Source organism: Cyprinodon variegatus, unplaced genomic scaffold (assembly GCF_000732505.1).
Source record: "Cyprinodon variegatus isolate N-32 unplaced genomic scaffold, C_variegatus-1.0 Scaffold939, whole genome shotgun sequence".
Lineage (NCBI taxonomy): Eukaryota > Metazoa > Chordata > Actinopteri > Cyprinodontiformes > Cyprinodontidae > Cyprinodon > Cyprinodon variegatus.
The window spans coordinates 100,093-123,933 of record NW_015151392.1 but is presented as its reverse complement, the minus strand read 5'-3'; the positions used below and the strand labels follow the sequence as shown (position 1 = coordinate 123,933).

General features: G+C 38.8%; 3 protein-coding genes across 6 annotated transcripts in view; 2 read left to right on the top strand and 1 right to left on the bottom strand.

The window, feature by feature from the left end:
- Nucleotides 1–2,600: 2,600 nt before the first annotated feature.
- LOC107100152 (epsin-3-like) lies at nucleotides 2,601–19,075 on the top strand. 3 transcript variants are annotated; one of them, XM_015398531.1, is made up of 11 exons: nucleotides 2,601–2,886; nucleotides 4,203–4,892; nucleotides 10,138–10,265; nucleotides 11,270–11,347; nucleotides 11,749–11,841; nucleotides 12,138–12,221; nucleotides 12,369–12,492; nucleotides 17,139–17,276; nucleotides 17,356–17,451; nucleotides 17,527–17,763; nucleotides 18,219–19,075. In XM_015398531.1, exons 2-11 carry the CDS (start codon nucleotides 4,352–4,354, stop codon nucleotides 18,503–18,505), a joined length of 1,806 nt encoding a protein of 601 aa, XP_015254017.1. In that variant the 5' UTR covers nucleotides 2,601–2,886; nucleotides 4,203–4,351; the 3' UTR covers nucleotides 18,506–19,075. The 3 variants fall into 3 exon arrangements, with proteins under 3 accessions (XP_015254017.1, XP_015254019.1, XP_015254020.1); XM_015398533.1 differs by having other exon boundaries at nucleotides 4,200–4,892; XM_015398534.1 differs by lacking the exon at nucleotides 11,270–11,347.
- Nucleotides 19,076–19,311: 236 nt separating this feature from the next.
- arl16 (ADP ribosylation factor like GTPase 16) lies at nucleotides 19,312–23,036 on the bottom strand. The gene is made up of 5 exons (XM_015398516.1): nucleotides 22,869–23,036; nucleotides 22,591–22,646; nucleotides 21,464–21,580; nucleotides 21,256–21,371; nucleotides 19,312–21,120 (listed from the first exon to the last, which is right to left on the bottom strand). Exons 1-5 carry the CDS (start codon nucleotides 22,942–22,944, stop codon nucleotides 20,955–20,957), a joined length of 531 nt encoding a protein of 176 aa, XP_015254002.1. The 5' UTR covers nucleotides 22,945–23,036; the 3' UTR covers nucleotides 19,312–20,954.
- Nucleotides 23,037–23,340: 304 nt separating this feature from the next.
- Nucleotides 23,341–23,841, top strand: part of LOC107100138 (ketosamine-3-kinase-like) — a 3,776-nt gene continuing 3,275 nt past the window's right edge. The window contains exon 1 of one of the 2 annotated variants that reach the window (XM_015398514.1): nucleotides 23,341–23,562. In XM_015398514.1, coding sequence (XP_015254000.1) covers nucleotides 23,422–23,562 — 141 coding nt within the window. In that variant the 5' untranslated portion in view covers nucleotides 23,341–23,421. The remainder of the gene's footprint in view (nucleotides 23,563–23,841) is intronic. The other variant, XM_015398515.1, reaches the window with a different exon arrangement.

The window sequence follows — 23,841 nt, the reverse complement described above, 5'->3', positions numbered from 1 at the left end:
ATTAAGACTCCTTTCAAAATAAAAATAAAAGTTGGAGCCAGAGTTTGCTGAGGGATTCACACACCAATACTCAGATATGTCAAACTCCGAGAGCTAGAAAACGTCCTGGGATTCTGTTTTATTGATTTGCTTGAAACTAATCGCTGTACACTATGGCCTTTTCGGTTGTCTCAAAGAATGTCTGTTGTTTCAAGGTGGAGCTGGTATTTCCTGTATATCCTGCTCAGTCAGTGGCAGTCATCTCTCCTGCAGCTTATTCTTCCTCACTTAGGTAATCATTTTCTTACTCAAGATGACAACCTGATCCTCCTAATCTTTCCTGTAAACAACCTTCCTTCAGATTAATTGTTTCATCAATTCCAAATGAATGCATATACCTAAAAAAGATTTTAGATGAATATTTAATCTTAAAGATGTAACGTCACAATATCTCCAGTAAATAAGTAAAGAGCAGAAAGGCAAAGATGAGGCTGCTAATGATGAAATGTGTTTTTTCTGGGGGATTTCTAGGAGGTGTGCTAAACTGCTGTTGTACTTTTCTTTTTATAACCTGCCTGAGACATTGACAGGTTTATTTCGCTGCATTGTTTTACATTCACATGAAATGTTATATCTATAGCTAAGTAGAGGATGTGTTCTATGAAATATAGAGATCACAGTTCCTGTGATTGTTTACCTCTTTCTGCTTCAATTCAGTTCAGTTTATTTATATAGCTCAAATTCACAACACATGTCATGTCAAGGCACTTTACAGAGACAATTAAACCAGATCATACAGTCAAATTGATTCAAAACTTTCTATCTAAGGAGAACCAGCTGATTGCATCAACTCATTGACTCAAAGGCAATCCCTTATATCAATCATGCTTTTATCGACAGTGGAGAGGAACGACTCCTTTTTAACAGGAAGAAACCTCCAGCAGAATCAGACTCAGTGTGAGCCATCAAAAGGCAACTGTCAACCAGCTCCACAGGCGGTCCCGTCCAGGAAACACACAGGCAGGCAGACGAGCTCCGAGCCAGCTCCCATGTCAGAAGATGAAAGAGAGCACATCCAGTTAGTCACAGTCAAAGAAACAGGAATACACTAAAAAGCAGGCCTAGCTCCAACATCTATAAACAAAGGTGTTGATGGCAGCAGCACAGGTGACATTTGTCTCCAGGATGGTGTCACAGCTAAACAGGAACAAGTATTTTCTGATACATAACACCAAATTAAAACTGCTTCTCTTCAGATTGAACTTTTTTATTGGAAAGATTTAATTTCAAACCCTAAGGTGAGTCTATGTGTACAGGCATTTTATTTAACTGTTTGATGTAAGCCTGCCCAGTTTACAGGGGCACGAGTAAGGACGAGGGGGGTATAGGGCAGTTAAGAAGCACAATGGCCTCCTTTTTAAACTTGCTAGCAAGGTTATATATATATATATATATATATATATATATATATATATATATATATATATATATATATATATNGAGGAACGACTCCTTTTTAACAGGAAGAAACCTCCAGCAGAATCAGACTCAGTGTGAGCCATCAAAAGGCAACTGTCAACCAGCTCCACAGGCGGACCCGTACAGGAAACACACAGCCAGGCAGACGAGCTCCGAGCCAGCTCCCATGTCAGAAGATGAAAGAGAGCACATCCAGCTAGTCACAGTCAAAGAAACAGGAATACACTAAAAAGCAGGCCTAGCTCCAACATCTATAAACAAAGGTGTTGATGGCAGCGCAGCACAGCTGACATTTGTCTCCAGGATAGTGTCACAGCTAAACAGGAACAAGTATTTTCTGATACATAACACCAAATTAAAACTGCTTCTCTTCAGATTGAACTTTTTTTACTATTTGTGGTCCATAACTCGTTTGGTATTTGTGCTCAGTCAGAGCTCTGATGTGAGGGATACAAAAGCACTTTGGATAAACATTAAAGCAGGTATTGAGCATTTCTGTAGCATGAGCAAGTGCCAAGTCCTGCTGAGATGAACCTTTCATTTTGTCAGCAGAAAGAAACATGGAGGGCTTTAAAATTGTCCTTGCAGGCAATTGAAAGAACTAAGGATTTTAAAATACACACCAGACCACCACCAACAGATGACACTGTGCTTCCAAATAAAGCTTTCTGTTGCATATTGCACCATTTATACTCCACTGTTTCCTTCCACTCAGCTTTACATTAATGTGATTGAATAAAGCACTCTGTGCACAGCCAGCTAACTTAGTAATATCCTTATGTGGCTTACCCTTACTGTGGAGAGTGTCCATGATTGTCAGGTGGACATATGTCAAATAAGCAGTTTTCTTTGCATCATTATGACCATAATTAACGCTTAAAATGATTCTTTGTTTAATTAATCAATTTAAACTATAATAAACTTCCTCATTGTATTCTTATTAAAAGAGATGCATATATGCTAGTGGGCCCCAACAGGCCTAAAGCTTCCCAGCCATTTTAATCCTGGCTGGGATTCATTTCTTAGAATGATCACCTGCTTCATTCAGATCAGATGCTTCCCCTGCAGGCCATGAAAGAGTTAAGTCTGACTCTGCATGCACTGAGCACTCCTCCCTCTTCCCACCTCCCCTCTCACTCTGCTCTCCATCCATTTTTTTTTAACTTGGTGTGTTTGTGTGTCTGTCATCTGCAGATTCACTGCGTGCGTTTGAAAGATGCGCGCACAACTTTAGTTGGAAAACACTTATTAGTGATCAATTTGCCCCGATTGCTTCCCTTCTCTCCCCCCTGCGCTTTTTTAAACAGCCATACTAGTTTTTTTCCTGTCCGAGTAGCAGCTACGGGATATGCAGAGAGGCGGGGACCTTTCTCTTTCCACCTAAATCCTCCCCAAGTTGGGACCCTGCTGACGCGCAATGACTTGAAGGTAAGAGCGGAGAAATGGGAGGAATTAACTGAATCTCGGTGGGTAATTTGCTTATTTTTTTAGCGTAGGTTCTTTGATTTTCTAACTTTTGAACTCGGAATCACAGCTGAGTCACCGTCACATACTTCCACCTACGCGATCGTCCCACTTGACGCACAATGGCACCAATTCGCCGTCCTGGTTTGGGACGGAAAGGACGCATGAGTCAAATTTACTGCGCGTTTGTTTAAAAGCAACCTGAACACTGTTCTTTGAGCATGATTTTAATTACTTACTAAATGATTTATTTCATAAGAAAAATATCGCTTCAAACGAAGATTGAGTACTTTATATTTTTTTTAGAGGGGGGAGTATTTCTAAACAATTTTCTTGTTTCAGTGTGTTTAAATTCCATAGAAACTTTGGTTAAACTGTTCTGAAATGCAAATGTCTAAATCAAGGCACCAGAACCTGTCACTGAGGCACTCAGGTTAGATGTCAAATAAGGCCTGAAGGAGACTTTACCTCCTATTTAAGCTCTTTAGGGTTACTAGATGTATTCAAACATAATCTGTCCACCTTATTAGATCTAAGGAGCAGCTTCTTTAAAGGACCAGCTCGTTTTAATCCGGATTTAAGGCATGTTGTCTGTAGCAGTTTGGAGATTTGGGTTTTAGGATTTAACATGCGGCCACTGCTGCTACCCACTTCACTCTTACTAATGTTTAATCTTATTAATTGTATTATTATACGTTTTAAATCATATAAGACATAATCTTTGGATTTGTTATCCTTTATTTTCAGGAAAAAGATTCTTGTATGAGTTCCAAATAACTCCTTCTGTTAGAACAAACTGTTTCTGCTTTGTTTAAAAAACTTTATCAGTGTAGACAAAATAATCCCTGAGAAAAAGTGGCTTACCACCTTTAAGATTTAGTCTCTGAAGGTTTTTGAATTTCCAAAAATCGTAACTCTATATTTGCTGCTCTGATGTAATCAAACTAGAACAACAGGGAGGATCAGTTCCTCCCCTTTCTGATAAGGCTCACAGGTAAAGCAAAGGTTCTTATATCATCACATTATGTGGTTTTCTACGCAATGGGCTAATTGTTGCATTTAAAATGGAAAGAAAAGTTTATAGTAAACCTTTCAAAAAGGCTTTAGGAAATGCAGTTTGTTTTTTTATTTTACAAAAGGTGTTCAGTTACACCTTTGTCCTTTTAGTTATTCTTAACTGAGAATGACATCAGTTAGTTTCACTTGTGTACAACCTGATGGGATTACCTTGCTAACAATGCAACAGATTAAATTAAGTTTGTGTTTTTTTTCCCCAGCAGGACAGCAGTTGTTGACATCGCTGAAGTTGCCAAGTTGTGTCGACTGTCCTGCATTTCTCTGCGGAACTGAAATTCCCCCTCACCCAAAAGCACTGGACTTTCTTGCCTTTTATTCTCCCCTTTGCCGAAAGTGAAACAAAGCAGTCACCATGCAGAGTTCATCGCTTCGCCGGCAGGTGAAAAACATGGTCAATAACTACACGGAGGCAGAGATCAAGGTCCGGGAGGCCACCTCCAACGACCCCTGGGGACCCTCTGCATCTCTCATGTCTGACATTTCAGACCTCACCTACAATGTGGTGGCCTTCACTGAAGTCATGGGAATGATTTTTAAGAGGCTGAACGATCACGGCAAAAACTGGCGCCATGTTTACAAAGCATTGACACTACTGGACTACCTAGTCAAAACGGGCTCTGAGCGTGTGGTCAAAGCCTGCCGGGACAACATTATCACCATCCAGACGCTTAAAGACTTCCAGTACATTGACCGAGATGGACATGACCAAGGTATCCATGTCAGGGAGAAGTCTAAGAAACTGGTGGCTTTGTTGAAAGACGACGCCAAGCTGAAGAGCGAAAGGAGCAGTGCACAGAAGACTAAGGCACGGGTGGGCAGAAGCAGTGCTGGATACTCAAGACGCTTCAGTGGGGATGATTTCAACACATGCGGAAGCTCATCATCATTCAGCCGTGAGTAGCGTCAACCTTTACAAAACACAAACATACTTACTTGGAGAAGTTATATAACCCGATAAATACTGACTGAAATATTCCAGAATGTTTCCTGCAGCATGTGACCTGTCACCGTGAAGGAATGCACACATGACAAGTCAAAATATCATTAGATAGATGCCATCATTTGTTGTCAGAATCTTAAAAGTACTTATATTTTTCTGCTGACCCATCACATGTTAATCTTTATGCCTACTGGATTTTATTGTGATACCAGCATCTCGGTCTGATATTTACACCTCAGGAAGTGTTGATGAAGCACTTGCTGCACTTGTTATGGTAAAATGTCAGTCAGACCATCCCATCACAGTTGGACATCTACATTCCTTTCATTCTCCTTAACCGTCATGTCAGCTAAACTGGAGTTACAAAAGAAAGGGGCCCAGCAGGTGTCCCTCGGTTTGAAACCCCAGCTGAGATGACACTGCTATTATAACCCTGGTTAGGGGATGCACGGTACCTAGTTAAAAGTACACATATGTATTGAACTTTACTCATTACAAACACAGACTACTTTCATTGAGATGTTGAGATAAATGGCAACACAAAGTGGAGTATATTTGTTAAAAGGAAGGACAATATTGGATGTTTTTTTTTCAAAATGATTTACGAAGAACGGTATGCGTATATATTTAGCCACCCAGAGTGAACTCTTTGTCGTACCACCTTTCGTTAGGATCACAGCTGTAGGTTTGCACATTTATAGTCTGACTTAATAAAGATTTCTGTCTATAAAGACACTCACCGCTAATCAAGTGGCACCATGGATCTCTTCACTAAAGTAAGCAGAACTGCAGGCTGTATCTATTCGTCGTGTTTTACCTACATGAATATGCAGAATAATTGTCAGAACGTGCAAAAACTGTAATTACTTACCATGTAAGTGGCAGTGTGATTTATCAAACTATAACAGGTTATGGGTACAGGTTCCTCATCTGTAGTTAGATGGTTTATAGTCAGGTGCAAACTTAAAAATGTCCTTGGTAATTTTGATGAGAAGGCAAAGATGCATTAACAAACTTGAGATGGAGAATATTCTGTGCACACGTCAACATATTTGGACTGTCAGAAAATAAAATTAGTTCAACACAATGTTGCGCAATGAATGGAATAATGGGGATGGTTGCAAGTAGAAGTCATACAGTATCTCCTATGGAAAATTTCTGGCAACACTTACTTCTGGATAGATTATCCCAGCTTACCATTTCCCAGAGTAGTTTGCTGTCTAGCTTTGCCAGATTCATTTTAGGAATTGGGGGTCTATATGGGAATGTTGTGCCTCACTTGTTCACCCTCTCTTTTTGTTATAATCATAGGGTCATGTTGTAAAATACCTTGCAAAAACTATTTTTTTTTTGTAAATGGAAATAATTTCTATAAAGAACCGCAGCACTAGTAAATATGAAGGGGCTTTTTCCCACAGAAGATGGGCTTGTTCTGTGTTAATCATTATAAAAAGTGTTATCTTAATATATTATGAATTAAATCTTCTTTTTGCATGTTGCTATCTTAAGGCCGCTGTTCACATTTCCGTGGCACTAACAATGCATAACCCATGGCGGCTAATTTCAACCGTCTTTCTTGCTATTCAAGTTATGCATCAGGAATGCTGGTCATTATTTAGAGAAAATGAAAGATGTGTCGTTTGTTTTGTCATTATCATTCAATTGACAAACCAACTTTTTTCTCTTGTTTTTAAAGCTAAAACATGTAATATTTTCTTTGATAAAAGAAAACAGACATTTTGCATCTATAAAAACCCCAGACTTCTTTTTAGTGACATTGCTTTCAAAAATCTGAACGATGACCTTGACTGGTTGAGACGATTGGAATGATCCAGATTCCAGCGGCTCCTCTACCAAGTCATCTGATAATTTTTTCCATTTCATTTCAGGGAAGGTCCTCTTTCCTTTCCTTTTCTTCTCTGCCTAGATCTTCTCCATATTGCGATCATACTTGCCATCTTTGCACAGTGCTGTTTCTATTTCAGTCTGCAGATGGGATGTCCAAAATAGTCCACTCTGCTCCATCAAACAGTTTCACACACAAAATTCTGATTTAAATGGGCAAGATGGGAAGAACCTCTGGACTTGTTAAAACTTGTTAAAACTCAGACCCCGACCAGACAACTCCAGATTTGAAGGAAGGGTGATCAAACCTACTCCTTGGTCAGAAAGGAGGCTTAACACTCCACTCACAGTATCCCAACTTCTGCTATGGCTTCTTCAGCTTTGTACAGTTTCACCTTTCGACTCAAACTTTTCTGTGTATACAGTATATAGTCCTAACAGGTCAGCCGTGACACATCCATTAGCTACATGACGTTTTTTTTGTTTGCACAAGCAGTTTATTACTCTTTTTTTTGTGATCTTTGATTAGGCCATAAGAGACTGAAATGTTTGCCCATTCTTCTTTCCAACAAAGCTCACGCCCAGTTATATTGAGTTGGTTTGTCAAAATTAGTTTCAAAATCTTGCCACAAGTTCAAAATTATATTTGTCTCAAGACTTTAATAGGGACATTTTTCACTTTGCATTATATTGTAGCTCTGGCTCAGGGTTTGAGCCAGAGAACTTATGGCACAGTCTTATGTCTTTTGCATCCTCTGACATTTTCTTTACAGATTTTTTCCCCCCATTAACTCTCATGAGCCTTGTCTCTCCCTGCTGAAGAGGTATTCCCATCACCACGGTTCACTGTGGCAACTGGAGTGTTTAGGGACATTTGCAAAGTTAGTTTGCACCAAATACATTATATCCTTTTTAAAATCTAGAAGAAAAATCCGTTTTGGTATCTTCTAACCAGAACACTGTCCACATTTTGCCAGTTTGCAGAACTTTACTTGTGCAAAACGGCAAACTGGACTTAGTTTCTTTTGTAAACTCTAGCCTAATTTTTTTTTTGTGTTACTCTTCCTTAAAGGGGAATTTTACACTTTTTTTCCTGTGTTACTCTTCCTTAAAGAGGACATTTGTGAAGTTCATTATCAATACTTACCCTATAGATTCTCATATTAGCTGACTACTAAAGGAAGTTGGTTAAATTCAGCATCAGATATTGGCGTATTGGAGGCTGAACAAAAATAAATTGCTAATCTATTTTCTTGTTTTTCTTTTATTTTTAACTCCTTGTCTAATTTTTTTCTACTTCTGTACAACTATACCTTACTTTGCTTTTATTCACACACAAACAACATAAATACATTGAAGGTGCTGTATTTGTATTCCTTTACTTACTCATATAAGAAACACATGAGTAAATAGTAAAGTTAACACCAAGTTTATTGTTAAGTTAACAAAACCACACCCATCACACCCAATTTTAGATAACCAGTGATTAAATCTTTGATAGTTTTAGGGTGATGTCCTCCATATTAGCATAAATCTAACACAGGAAATTAAGGTGGGGCTTCGTTTGATTACTTTATTGATGGAATTCTATTTTATTAATTTTATCTTATCTTCTTAGATGCAGCTATAAAGTTTTTTTTTTTAATTCTTCGTTTTCCTTCAATACAAATAAAAAATGTTTATCATAAACTAAACAGAAAATGACATTTTATATTAGTAAAATGAGACCTGATCAAATAAGAATGAATGTTTAGACAAGAGTTAATTTAAACATAAGGAAACTAATAATTTAAATGAAAATATATGAACAATGAATAGCAAGTGGAGGGAGTGGCAATGCATGCATTTCATGATCTCAAGGGCATGGCTGCTCAATGCACTAATGAATCAGCAAATGCATGCAGCTATTGGCTGATATAAAAAAAACATGTTAATGTTGGCCATCAATATGGGCTTGCCGATTGGTCAGTCTACCTCTAGTAAAAACTATTTAAGGCAATAATAGATAACTATTTCAACATGTTTTAAATGACAGGTACATATTGAACTCCATTGACCATTTAGTGTGATTCAACTACAGTTTGTTTTTAAAGCCTAGTACTTATTTCATTATCAGCAAATCAAAACATGTCTAGCGGCAAAACACATGATGTGAAAAGTAAAGATCTTTTATAAACTGTTTGCTTCACAATATAGATTATATTTCGGCATCTGTGCAGATTATAGGGTGTTTATGGAGGATGTTTTAGCAGCGTTTGGGTTCATAAAACCCTACTTTGCTCAACAGTGAATATTTCAGCTTGTCTCNATCTGATATTAAGGGAGTATCTTAATTTTTTTTGTCCTAATAAACTTTCCACTTGTAAAGCCTATGTTACTTAGGCCCTGCATAGGACTATTAGATTCAGATTCAGAAAAGTTTATTGATTCCAACGGGCAATTAATTTGCAGCAAACCACATAAACGATCATTGTAAAAATCACAAACAGTCACTCACTGTGTGTCACTCTCAACAGTTTAGACATGAGTAGATGCTCAAAGAGCAATGGTCCATAACAAAGAAAATGGTTCACATTTCCAAAGGGTCTAAGTTACTTATTAAACACGCTCCCATTAGAACAGTTCAGGGGACAGAGAGTTTGAAATAGCTGGAGAAACGATTGGAGGAAATAGCTTTTAGTTTTCAGTGTTTCTAACATGGAAGATTGTGTTTTGCATGTGCTGAATTTTATTAACAATTCCATGTATTTGAAATGTCTGTGTTTGCTATTTTCTCAGCAGCTGAAATGCTGATGGATGACGTAATAGTGACAAGTTGGCATAAGTTAATTTCCAGCAAATATTGTGGATCAGACTAGGGATATTGAGGAGCAGCACCCAGCAAGTAATTGGCCTCAGAGACCTTAGTTTGCCAACATGCATTCCACTTCCCTATTTTAGCCCAGTGACCCCCAGTCTGGCACACAGACTGGTATACCACCGCCAGTCAGTTCCCCAAATCTACACATGCGTCTTGCGATCCTCTAAGAAGATTTGGGGTATTGAAGAGGGCCTAACTCCAAATCCAATGCATCTATTCCTCTCCCCCACCAGCAACCTCTCTCACTACACAGCAGCGTCATTGTTTTCAGTGCAGGCAGAACCGGGCAGGCTGCAGCGAGCCATGCCAGCTAAGGCTCTGAACAAAAAGCAATGGAAAATTAACATGCAACAACAGAGCTTGCTCTTTCCTGACCTTAAAATCTGGTTTATTTTTCCTTTCCCCTTCTTTTTGAATTCGTAAATTCTTCCTAAAACCGCACATTCCCCATTCCTCTTAAAATGTCTAATCTCTCTGCTGTACTGTTTTATAGCCTCCGTTGTTGCCTCCACTTCATCTCATCTTGATCCAGACCTCGAACAAGCCATACCAGCATCTAGTGGAGAAGAGGAGCTGCAGCTGCAGCTGGCTCTGGCTATGAGCCGAGAAGAAAGTGAAAAGGTATCTCTAAAGGACGTAATACATACAAACACACACACACAAGCACACGTCTTCCAGAAAGAGATTTCTTTTGCAGTGCTGCCTTTTGAAATTGCTTCACCCTCATGAAACATTAAACGGCTCCTGCTCACTCTCATTCCTCTGCTCGTGGTCTATGCCACAGTTTTCTAGTGAGATGAGAATGGCACACTTGTGTGTTATCAGTGATGGAACTTTGACCAATCCGTGTGAGCGATGCTGAATGAGTAATCTGAGAGTGAGCGAGCGAGAAGTCAAACAGGAAATGTGCATCGATCCATAGTCCCACACTCTGCATTAGTCTTTATGTCAAGGGCAGAGTTAGAGAGTTTTATCTCTGTTAAAACATAGATATTCTAGTTAACGCCAAAAAGAATTTGGAGCAGAATTTAAATAATGGAAGCTTTTTTTGAATCAGAAATGTATCGGCTTGTATTTACTCCTTTTATCACAAGATACTTATTATTGCATTATTGAAATTATGTCCCATTGAGCTCAGAATTAGCACACCTGAAATATCACTCTTTGATCCAGGGTTTCCGTTGGTCATTAAAAATCATTGAAAGTCATTAAATTATAATTTTTTAAATTAAGGCCTTAATTGGCATTAAAATTCTTTAAAAGTGATTATCGTGGCATTTAAAATGCTTTATTTTCGTCAGATATATTAGATATAAATATATGTGTTTGCGCGGAACTGCTTCAGGTTGATTGTTAAGCCGTATGTTTGGAAAAGAACCTTGAGGCGGGGAAAGAGCTAGAGAATGGGGGGAAAATGCAAATTTCAACAAAGGTGGCTGGAAAACGAGGAATTAGGGAAATGGCTGCAGCCTGTCGATGGTAAATTGTATTGGAGTCATGGGTATTTGTTGATGGCATTAAAATAATGCCATCGACATGTTTTATAAAACATAAAATTAGAGTTACTAATTCCTGTATAAACCCTCTGATCAGTTTTACTCCTAATCCTTCCTGCTTGACTCTAGCCACCTCCCACAGTGGATATTGATGAACAGACTCAACTCCAAATCGCAATGAAACTCAGCAAAGAGGAGGCCCAGAAGGTAAAAGTAAACCTGGATGCGGGATGAGCCTGCCTCTGTCTTGCTGCACTTCACCCGTTGCTCTGCAACGGCCAACTCCATGCACTATCCCCCTTTCCTTTCCCTATAGCTGTGGTTCATAATACCCATCGTTTAGTCATCTTTAAAACCGGAAAAGGCCATCTTTCTCCAAAGAGTTACTTCTCTTACCTCTTTATAACTAACCCATATATTTCGTCTTGTAAATCCATTTGGTTGAGGTACACATGCCAGATACTCTGGTCTGCTGTTGAAAGGATTGAGCCCTTCCCCTTTATTTGAATGCCTATCCAGTAGAATTGCATGCAGAATTAACAAACTGGATGTCCAAGCTTTGTTTTTGCTCTGATCATTCTTGGAATAATGCTTAATTCTTCTTACAGTCAGTCAAACGTGCACCAGCTCCCGTCGTGGAAATGGACGAGGACGCCCAGCTCCAACTAGCTCTGAGCCTGAGCAAGGAGGAACACCAACAGGTACTCACCACAATTGAAGTTTTAACCAACTTTTAATGCCCTATTCAACATTTGAGGCTTTAAAATTTTGACGTTTTTGATTTATTTGTATGAGCCTCGCATCCTAGATATTTGTCTTCGGTTTTTGTCCATCTCTGCTAACATACATTCATGCAATGGTCTAGAGTGCGCGCCAACTGTGTGCATAGTCTGCCTCGGGATAATAAAGTCATAAATATAGCATGGCAAGACAATATGTGCATTTTGCCGAAAGCCGCTTTGCTCGAAGGCACCCATGTGTCCATATCCATTTTTAGGAGCAGCTGAGCCGCAGAGGGGATGATACTGATCTCCAAAAAGCTTTGGAGGAGAGCAAACGTGAAATGGCTGGAAGAGGAGGGGTATGAAAAGTTTTGACATTTTATTTTGTTACAGGAAGAAGTGCCAGATAACTTCAAATGTGATATTTTTGTTACCAAAACAATATCTGGCTTTTGTTCTAAAATAACGGTTTAATACATATTTGATTCTCTTGTTTATGTCCTCAGACCGCCTTCATGGACCTGGTTGACATTTTTGCAGTACCTGCAGATGCACCACCCAGTGACATTCGCTGGAATAATACTTCACAGCAGGCAGCAGCTGGAGCTACAGATCCCTGGGACTCCCTGGGTGAGCCTTAATCTTACCTACTCATCTTGACCAAGCAAACCTTATTGTTTCCATTTTATGTCATTATAAAGTGAAAAGAAATGTTTTTCCTCTGGCCACAATAAGCAAGTTATTAGGCAGATAAATTATAAATGTGTTTAATTAAATTGTATTCACTTGTTTTGTGAAAACCTCAAACATTTGTCAGATCAGTTAACTAACAGCATCCTGAAGACAAAGGAACAGACACAGCAGGCTGGGAGTACAGTGAAGTTGAATGCATTGGTAGCTATAAAGCAATATTCCAGGCTTTAAAGATGGCATAGAGCACTATTTAATCGGTTATCCTAAAACAGAAATGGTACAGCACAATTCAGGGGTGGATTTGGAAATTCATGCTCAGGATATTATCACTCACCACATTCCAATTAACACAAACCAATCAACCAATAGAAATTAACATTCTAAATAAATTATATTGTCTTAAGTTAATTGTGTACAAATTATTCTAAAAACATAACCTACTGGGACTCTTCTTCCTCTGATTCAAAATATTACAAGAAGATCCTTCCTGACCAGAACCCAGAGTATTATCAACAGCATCTCCACTCAGAACTATAAACTGGTTTTGCCTTTAGGTCAGAGAATAAACTAACAGTGGAGCAAAGCAGCAAGGCTCCACCACAGCTTCATCCATTATGCTATGAGACTCTTGGACTCAAATTAAACCCCGTGCCAAACCTTTACACACCCTTCTTCCTGAGTAGGTCTACTGGCTCAAATCCAGAGTTTCACTTCACTGCCTATCATTGTTTTATGTGCAATAAATACAATTTCAACTGAATTTACAATATGGAAAATATGCTATGTAAACAGATGATAGTATTTCCAACATATTTTTCATTAATGTTTTTCTCCTTTTTTAGAGCTAGATTTTGTTTAGATTTTACTAGCCCGTTCACTTCACGAAGTCTGTATACATTGTATTTACCCATCCATCCAAATTATTGGAATGGGGTGTTCTAATCATTCCCATGGCCACTGGTGTATAAAATCAATCAGCTAGGTATGCAGACTGCTGTTTCAAACAGTGAGAGGATGGGTCATTCTCAGTAGCTTAGTGAACTCCAGCGTGGACCTGTGATAGATGCGGCATGTGCAACAAATTGAAAGTTATGAAATTTCCTCACTCCTAAATATTCCACCATCAACTGTCAGCTGTATCATATGAAAATTGAAGTGCTTGGGAAGAAGAGCAACTCAGCCATGAAGTTGAAGCCCAGATAAACTGATGTCGGTTCAGCAGATCCTGAAGCTTATAGTACGAACAGGTTACTTTCTGCAGATTCAGTCATTACACACCTCCAAACCTCATGAGGCCTTCAGATTAGCTCAAGAACAGGGAGCTTCATGGAATGAGTTTGCATGGTTGAGCAGCTGCATCCAAGCCATACATCAGCAAGTACAATGCAATGTGGGATGCAGTGATGTAAAAGTAGGCCACCACTGGACTGCAGCACAGTTGAGATTGATTCTCTGGAGTGAGGAATCACATTTCTCCATATGGAAATCTGATGGATGAGTCAGAGTTTGGCGGTTGCCAGGAGAACGGTACTTGTCTTATTGTAGTGCCAAGTATAAAGTTTGGTGGTGGGGAGATTATGGTGTGGGGTTGATTTCAGGAAGTGGGCTTGGTCCCTTAGTTCCAGTAAAAGGAACTCTGAATGCTTCAGCATCCCAAGACATTTTGGATAATCCCATGCTCCCAAATTTATGGGAACTGTTGGAGCTGGCCTGTTCCTGTTCCAACAGAGAACAAACCAAGATCCATAAAGACATGGATGGCAGAGTGTGGTGTGGATGAATATAACTGACCTGCATAGACTCCTGACCTCAACCTGACAGAACACATTTGGGAAGAATTAGAGCAGAGACTCAGAATCACACCTTTTTGTGCAACATCAATGTGTGATCTCAAAAATGCACTTCTGGAAGAATGGCCAAAATTCCAATAAACACTACTAAACCTGATGGACGGCCTTCCCAGAAGAGTTGTAGCTATTGTAGCTGTTGACGTCATTGAACCCCTTTGGAATGTAATGTCACTTAAGCTCATATGTAAATCAAGGCAGATGAGACAATATTGTGCATGTTTGGTGATGTAGATCAATAGTCTGTAAGGGCCCTGTCACACCTTGCCGATTTTGCCAGCTTATGCCTGACGTCCCAGAATCACTTAACGCGTTGTCATACGCTCAACTTTCTATGTATTTTTTCAATGTTGGGTGTCTACATAGCATATTAATAGTCCAGAACTTATGTCCAACAACAGCCTAACTTATGCATAACAAATGGCAGTGTAATGCCCATGAAATGATGCACAAGCCAGTGTCCTGAGGGTGGCAGCGTTGCGCCCGGTGGCTAAGGGTCTGGATAAAAAGATGTATTTGATTGCGGTATTAACCTAGCTGCCGTTTATTGCCCACCAAAAAAAAGAAAAAAGGTTTGCAGTCGCAGCAGATTCAGCATCATGTCTGCTAGGAAGTTTCTTGGTCGTGGCCATGAACTCAGGGAGGATCCATCACGTTCACCTTCTCGCTCACCATATGATGTGGATGAAGTCTGGAGGAGAACTGACAGTTCCCTCCTGTGAACCCCCTTTCATACCAAAACGCTGCCAATACGCTATTAAACAGTAGCTGTAAGTTAGAAACATGTACAGCGGTCGTCTGGAACAAATCAAATATATTGCAGCAACTCACCTTTGTGTGAGATAAGTTCTTGATAAGTTCCGCATAAGTTATGCACAAGTTACTCATAGGTCTTGGATAAGCTGGACTCCACGACTTATGAGTAACTAACACTTAACGTATGTCAATGATCAAATAACTTACTTGTAACATATGTCCCACGTATGAGCATACGCTGGTGTCCGTCAGGAAATTTTGAGCATGCCTATGTGTGCCAGCGTTTTTCAGCATAATGGGCTCTATGCACAGCTCCACTACTTCCTGAATTTAAGGCAGCTCCTTTGTTTCCTGTCTTTCATTACTGGACGAACTGATTAATCCAGGTGTGTCTGGCCAGTTACTTAGGTCATACACACCTGGATTAATCAGTGCATCCAATCATGAAAGACAGGAAACAAAGGAGCTGCATTAAATTCAGGAAGTAGTGGAGCTGTGCATAGAGCCTATTCAGTGTACCTCGGCGTCCTCATGGCTTATACAAAACGTACCCATAAATCACCTACATATGCCATCGTTTTTGCCTGACTTTTCATAGGTCAGGCATACGCTGGCCTAATTGTCACGGTGCGACAGGGGCTTTGGATAAGTTTAAGTGCTCTAAGAATTTGTATCTTAAGGGTCCTGCGCTGATTACTTCCTGCGGTTTTTCGTTTCATCTTTGTTTATAAAAGAAAACCCAAAGATATAAAGAATTTCCCTTCAATTCATAGTCCCCAACTGACTCTTTATAAACACAGAAAAGCTTCATATCACAACAGATATGTTTTTAATCTTAAATAATGGGTCAATAAAATTATATAAGGATTTTTATAGTTGCACAATGTTTTAGGTAGTTAATGGGATGTAGTAATAAAAACAAAACAAGAACTAAGAACTGGAATGAAACCATCTTCATCTTCAACATTCTAAAATTTGCATTTTCCTTCACACAACTTAAAAGAATGTTTTATTAAATCCCTAAGGGTCCTCAAAGTGGATCTAACCTCCTCATTAATCAAGTTGTTTTGAATGTGTTATGCTAGTTCGTTCTCCTTTGTGTTAGTCTTTCTTGCTTTCCAATATTAGTTTTTCACATTTTGCAGCCAATTCTTTTTCCCTCTTTCTTCTGCTCTGTGTCTCCCACTGATGGAGGCTCAAGCTGTCCTGTGCCTCAGAAACAGAAATGAGAGGCAAAGCGTGTGTCTCTGCTTTTTGCGACCGCATAATAAGCCAGAAACCAGGCCAGCCCCCAGAAATTGTCCTGCCTCGCCTGACGGCCAGTCTGCGTTGCCACAACTGCAAACCTAAAAGACATTGGCATCCACCTAACCTAATAGACTGAGCAAGGAGAGCATTAGTAAAAGAAACAGCCATGAGGCCCTCTGTAACTTGGATGAAGTGCAGAAATCCGCAGCTTGATGGAAGAGACTGTGACAGGGCCAATATGAGCTACACATTCCACAGATCTCAACTTTACTAATGTGCGACAACAGCGACATTATGGTGGACAGAAGGCTGTAACACAGGAGACACAGTAAACATGTAGAAAAAGTTGTTTTGGTCAAATGAAACCAAAACAGCATCTTAACTATTTGGAAAAAAATAGATACTGAACTTCACTACATTTCTCCTTACAGTAAAACACAGTAGTGAGAGTGTCATGCTATAGAGCTGTTTGTTCTGCAGACACCGTTGAAGGTAGATGGAGCTAAATTACGGCAATGCTAGAACACGACCTGTTGGGGGCAGAAGTTCACCTTCCAGGAAGACGGCAGGTTCAAATGTAAAGCCAAAGCTACGATGGATGAACTAGTTTAATTCGGAAAATACTATATGTTCAGACTAAACAGAGCCACTCTAAATCAGAATAAAATAATAATCCTTCCATAGTCTTACTGACAGTCTTTGTTTTTCTGATTGTTTTACTGCTGAATGAAGATAACATCCCAAGAGCTGATTCTCCCTGGATGGTGCCACCTTCTCACAGCCCTCCACCACCGTGGGAACCTCCAGCATACTCCTGGGACGGTCTGCAAGACAACGTCTCCAACCCCACAGCCCAAAGTTTGACATCCGGTAGACATTGTTCTTCAAACACATGAATGCTCAAAAAAGCAAGTTAGTTCAACCATCATTAATTCTGATTTATCTACAGCATCCTCTAGAGTGGATCCATTCTTTGCTTCATCAAACAGAACGGCGGCCACAGGAGCAGCCAGTGAAGTTCCACCACGAAGAGGGAGCCCCTCAGGTAAAGTTTTATCTTTTCTTTTTATCAGGTCTGTGCCTGTGTTTTTGCATCTTACAGTGTTTTCCCTTGTGCCAGATGGGGACCTGTTTGACGAAGCCATGGATGGTGGTCCTGCGAGTATTAATGGTCAAGAAGAGGACAGCTCTGACCTGTTCAACATGTCCGGTCTAAGAGACAGCCTCCCTATCGCTGCGCCTCGAAAATGCAAGACACCCGAGGCCTTCCTTGGACCCACAGCTGCTTCTTTGGTCGACTTAGACGCACTGATTCCCAAAAATCCCCCAGCAAAGACCACAAATCCATTTTTAGCAGGTATAATTGCACTACGAATATTAGTACACCTACAGATGAAAGCAGAAGCTATAAAAGTAAATAGTAAAGAAAATATCTTTTTTCCTTACCGTCTTGCATTACATCAAATATTATCTTTCCTTTCGCAGGTCAAGTTTGATTAACATAATGAGTTAATATTACAAAGTACCTAAATAATCATAGATTCTTTTTTTTTATTTAGACCTCAGCATACATTTCTTTAGCATTTTGTAGAATTGTCTTTTAAACTATAATTTAAATCAGAAGTTTTGGGTATATTTCACAAGCTATTGCCCAATTCTTACAGAATGATATAGGCTTTGGTTTATAGACCTTTTTCAAAGGTGCAACATTTTATTGCCAAGAATTCTTACAAGAGTAGAATAAGAAATCAGCCAGAAAGAAACATCCTTACTTGCTCTGCAAAGTAAAATAACAATATAATTTTGGTCTAGGTCTCAGTGCTCCTTCAGCTGCCAATCCGTTCCAAGCCGAGCAGCCGAAAGTCAGCCTGGATGAGATGAGCTCCAGCTTTGAATCCTCGGTTCCCCAAACCTCCTCCCTGCCATACAGTGCCTCACTGCCCTTGCCTACAAGCCACCAAGGTGCTGCCATCCCTTCGTCCCTCACTCACCCCACTCCGCCTGGTCTGGAACTGCCAGTGAAGCTACCCGAGCCTCTGTTGCCCTTCTCCTCAGCTAGTAATGAGGATACACAAATCAATGTGAACCCATTCTTATAAAGACGTCCCAGAAACAAGACCAATATCAGCTAGGAAATGGAGACATAGTAGTGTATGCTCTTGGAATAATACTCATTCTGCAAACCAAACTGCAGCCCTAAAGACTTTTATGAAATGCGTATTATTAATGGTTTTTATATTGTTGTATAAAACCAGTAACCTTGTATTGCAGCAAGCCAGTTCTACTCCTTCAAACATCGAATGGAAGCTGTTGAACTGTTAATAATGGGCTACAAATTTAAAGAACAAATACAAACCAGAAGCACACTTTGATATAACGTTGTTGTCTGTGACCTTTGACCTGATGTCTTACAACAGGCAACATGAAAACCAGTTCAGTGCCTGAAAACGCTCCTGCAACAACTCATTTAACCCATGAAGCTTCTGTGGACCAGAACTGATTGGTTAATTCCATGTATATACATTTTGACAATAACTGTAATGAAGATTTTGATTGCGCTTTGATTTTTCCAACATGCAAGAAAGCATCTGGAATGTAAAAGAATTTGCTTGTGAAACACTAACTGATCAAATACAGCAGCACTACAACAACAGTTTTTTCGTCTTTTAAATTGTTCAGCTTTAATTTTCTACTCACCTCCTCTGTTATCATCAGTACAACTATTTAGAAAAAAGTGAAAAAAACTTGCACAAAAAAAAACATTTTTCTTCTTCATTTTTTATTTACTGCGAGGTAGCTAAAATCCTGATTAAAAACTAATGGCACCTCCACATCATTATGCAAAACTTACATCAGAAATAAATCCTAATGTATCAAATTTTCAACCTTGATTTAAATAAATAAAAGCTCTCCAGAGACCAATAAAGAAAAGAAAAAAAAAAAAAAAACGATACCTATACATTCATATTCTACCCAAACACTGAAAATGGTATAAAAAAAACTATTTACCTGAGTAAATTAAAATATCACAGAAAAGTTCATACATTTTATGGATAAATATTTATTACACGCTTAAAGACCTAAATAGAGAATGACTTTGGATACAGAAATGTTATGCGATGACCATGTTTTGACCTACACAATGAGGAAGACTGCTGATTGCGCAGTTATCCAGTAAACAATGACACTCTCCACCATGAGGGTACGCCATAATGGGTTATTGCTTAGTAGGCTGGTTGTGCACATGGTGATGAGAGAAAGCATATTGTTAGATGGTTGGTTGGAAGGAAAAGGATCCCTGATCCAGTATTAAGCACATACACAGTTTTGTTTTTCTTGACATTATACTATTTTTATTTTCATGAGTTCTATGGCAATAAGGTGGAATTTTACTGAATTGAATGCTCAAAATATATATTTGTTTGTAGGAGAAAAACAAATCGGTACTTAATGAGAGTTTCTCTTTTCGTATTGACTTATAAAAATAATACTTTTTTCAGTCTTATTCAATTTGTTGAGGTTCTTTTAACAGTTTTACATTCGGAGCACCATCTTCAACCTGCTGATCATTTCTGCCATGCACAATGGCACCATTTCCATTTAAGCTCTTAGGTTTTCAAGTGTGCTTCTTTTGAGGATGAGCTTTATACTCTTTAGAGTTCTGCTGGGAGTTGACCAACAGATAAACACCTGGTAATTTTCACACACACCACTTTTCCCCAATGTATGCGATTTAAACCACTGTTCAGCTGAGGGAAACGTAGACTTTCACTAAACTAATATCAAATATAAATGGTCCCTCTTTAACAGTTTAATTATCCCTCATTTCTAAGCACAACTGTATTTAGCTTTCATAGTGGGCCATATTTTCACTTTTGTTTCATCTCTACACACCAGTGTCTTAGAGAGAGGCTGACCTACATCTGACTATTTTTGCAGCTATTTTTACTCCCTTTTTATGTCTTTCTTGGAATCATTTCTTCCCTTTCTTATGTCTTTTATAGTCAGCATGGATTCTTTATAAAATATTCCACAAAATGAGGTTGTTACAATTCATATGATATACTCTATATTCTGCAATTACAAAACAGACTTTCAATTACTTATAATTCAAACCTTAAGAACCTGAAGTAAACTCCATTTCAAGTCAGTATTTTTACTGATTTTTTATATCTATTTTGTTTTGTGTCTTTAATTAACTTAAATCTAGGCAGTAAGAGTTTAGGTCAAACTCTCATCCTCATTTGAATCAGATTATAAGTGGTCTTAACCTGCTTTTAAAGAATTTGCTCACTAAAGAATTTAATAAGAAAAGAATAAGGAAAAAACATTGGCAGATGAAACCTAAGGTAATACTGAAAAAGTGTCACTATAAACTCTTTCAAACAAATATTCCTACAATTTTTCCTCTTAATTTTTCCTATTGCATTTTCTCATATGCACTATTTTATAGTCCAACACTAACTGTGATTGTCTAAAAGATGCTATTTTAGACACTGAATCTGGATGTGATCATCAGTAAGGCTTTTCCAAGCTACAAAATGTGTTTCACTTGACTGCAACAGACTCCAGCCAGCTCAACACCTCTTGCAGACCTTGTCCAGAGCGAGCGCTGGCCTCTAGCGTTGTGATAGTTTGAGGAGCTGATGAAACGATGTCATCTATTCTGAATAGTGATTTTATCTCTGTCAGACTCATGAGGCAAGGCATATCCCTGGAAAAAAAAATAAAAAAGGTTGGAATGAAATATCAGGAGAAACAACAAATCTCAACAAGATGAAAAGTTGAAATATTACTCGCTAACATGATTTTAATTAAACTTGCTCATCTGGACTGATGCCATAAATACCTCTTGTTAAAGAGAATAAGCACAGAGACATTGCGCAGAGGGTCAGCAGAGAGCACAGACAGCAACTGGATACAGGAGGAGGATATCTGAACAATGTTGGCTGAATCCACCATGAACTGTATGAAATATATAAAAACAGATTAAAAATAAAATATAATATGAAAAAACTAATATAAAAATAAATGGAACAACTATACAAAGCGCATACAATCACAGCGAAGCAGTCCTGGAAGTAACTCGGCCATATTGGGCCCATGCAGCCTCCGATTTCCCTCACAGTCACCTTCTTCTTTTTCAGGGTCAAATCTGTTAGGTTGGTTCCTACCTGCAGATTAAAGATGTTACCATTATGGTGATAAAGTGCTCTTAAAATTGACCCCAGACTGCATTTTTGGGGCCCTAAACAGAACTGGATTATGGAGTCATTCAAGTGCCATTTTTCTTAATTATACTTTTTTCCATCATATAATAAACACTTTAAGATGTTGGTAAAGAACTGCTGACAATCTCAGCTTATATATCTATCTATCTATATATTGTATTAAAGGATTATTTAGATGCCATTTAAAAAGAAAGATTAATGCAGTTTATTTAAACATCCTAGATTATTGTGGATACTTTTGAAAACACATTTTCACAATAAATCTCCACTTTTGGTTTTCTTTCCTTCTCATAACCTTTCTTCTCTAATTGGACGAGAGCCTTTGAAGTAATACAAAGTGAGACCGCTGCCGTGTTTCACTGTGGGTGGGGTGTTTTGGGGCTAGAGGGCTCTCCGTCTTTTCCTCAAATAAAAGCAATACCTCTATGGTCAGAGAGCGTTAGTGTTCTTTCCTAATCTGACCAAAGGAAATGCTTTCAGTAAGCAGATTTTTCTCCAGCAGGTCTCTGATCTTTTTCCTGTCCTGCAACGATGCAGACCTTTAGTTGTACTCTTATAAGATTCCTGACTAGTACATGGATTAGCATCTTGGCAGTTGTTCAGGAGTTTGTAGACATGTACCATAATTTAAAATCATAAAAACACAATTTCAAAGCAATAACATTAAAATAAATTGTCTTTTTTTTTCATCAGCTGCATATGAAGAACATGAATATCTGAAGATTATCTGTGCAATTTTGAAACCTCTTCTTTAGCATTTCAAAACAAAAAGTAGACAGAAATATACTACCTGCACAATGTAAACTTGATTAGTTGCAATAGTTAAGCATTGCTGCTAGGAGCAACATATTATGATATTTATAAACAGCTGCCATTTTTTTCGCATTTTTTGGGCTTCAGATGGTGTTACAAGAAAAAAAAAGCTGTTCTGATCATACATAAAAAATACTTACTGTGGGAAGGGTTGATGGAGGGGAACCCATTTCACATGAGCCATGTAAAGTGATCAGTAAAATAAAATATGTAAGGAAAACATAAGTGAACAATAATTGAAATGCGAAAATTTGTTTTACGATTCATAATTGCATAGGTTATAACTCAAGACACATGATGCATCTTAAAAAACGAGTTGCAGACCTTTAAAGCCAAGTCACAGCAGGCTAAGCTACATTAGCCTTTGAGCCTATCCAGCCCTGACATCTATTCCAAGAACACTGAGATTAAAGGATATTTTGTAGGCGTTTAAGTAATAACGTTTTTCCAACACCAGTTGCTCCGAGAAGTAAGCACACTTCTTTGCTGCTCATTATTTCGTTTTATTGCAACGCAAGGTAGGAGGGAAAGACCGTATTAATATCTATGAAGCCAGTGGTAACATGTTTTCGAAGTTACTCCGTTTGACAACCATGGCAACTCTCACGTGGTCGCGGTCCTTAGCAGCAATTGGTCGAGATAGAACTCAATCATTTCTGGGCTGCCTCTAATTGAGTTCTATGTCGACCTATCGCGGGTAAGGACCGTGATCACGTGAACACGCTCCTTAGCAGTAATTGGTCGAGTTAGAAGTCAATCATTTCCGGGCTGCCTCTGATTGGCCGCAATATAATCCGCATAAATAAAGCGGAAACAAAACATTTCTCTCAGGCCTTAACAAGCATAGATATCCATAATAAAGGATTTATTATGGATATCTATGTTAACAAGTCCTCGTTGGTTAAAACGACGGAAGCTGTCAGATCGAGAGACTTTCCTCTGATCTGCTGAAATTTACTTTCTATACAATTATGGAAGGTAAATTAAAAAAGGAGCTGGGGACCACGACGCTGAAGCCAGTGGGTCACGCAGGCGGTGGATGCATCAGTGAGGGCCAGAGTTACGATACCGACCATGGGAGAGTGTTTGTAAAGATCAACCATAAAAGCGGGGTATTTGTTTAAAAAAATAAACGTATCTTTCTGGTTAGCTGGGGTTTTCTATCTGACATCAGTGAAAATGATTTGTTCCAGATATTGCACGCTGTGAATGCATCTGTCCTTGAATTGTGCAGTTATTTTAGACTTTCTAAGACAAATTAGATTGTCAGTTTGTATACACTAAGTGTATACAGTTTTTCAGACAGTAAATTAACATTTCCATTCCATAAATTGCAGCAGTGATCAAATGTAAACAGTGTGGGAGAAAAAAACAACAACAAAAAGATGCAT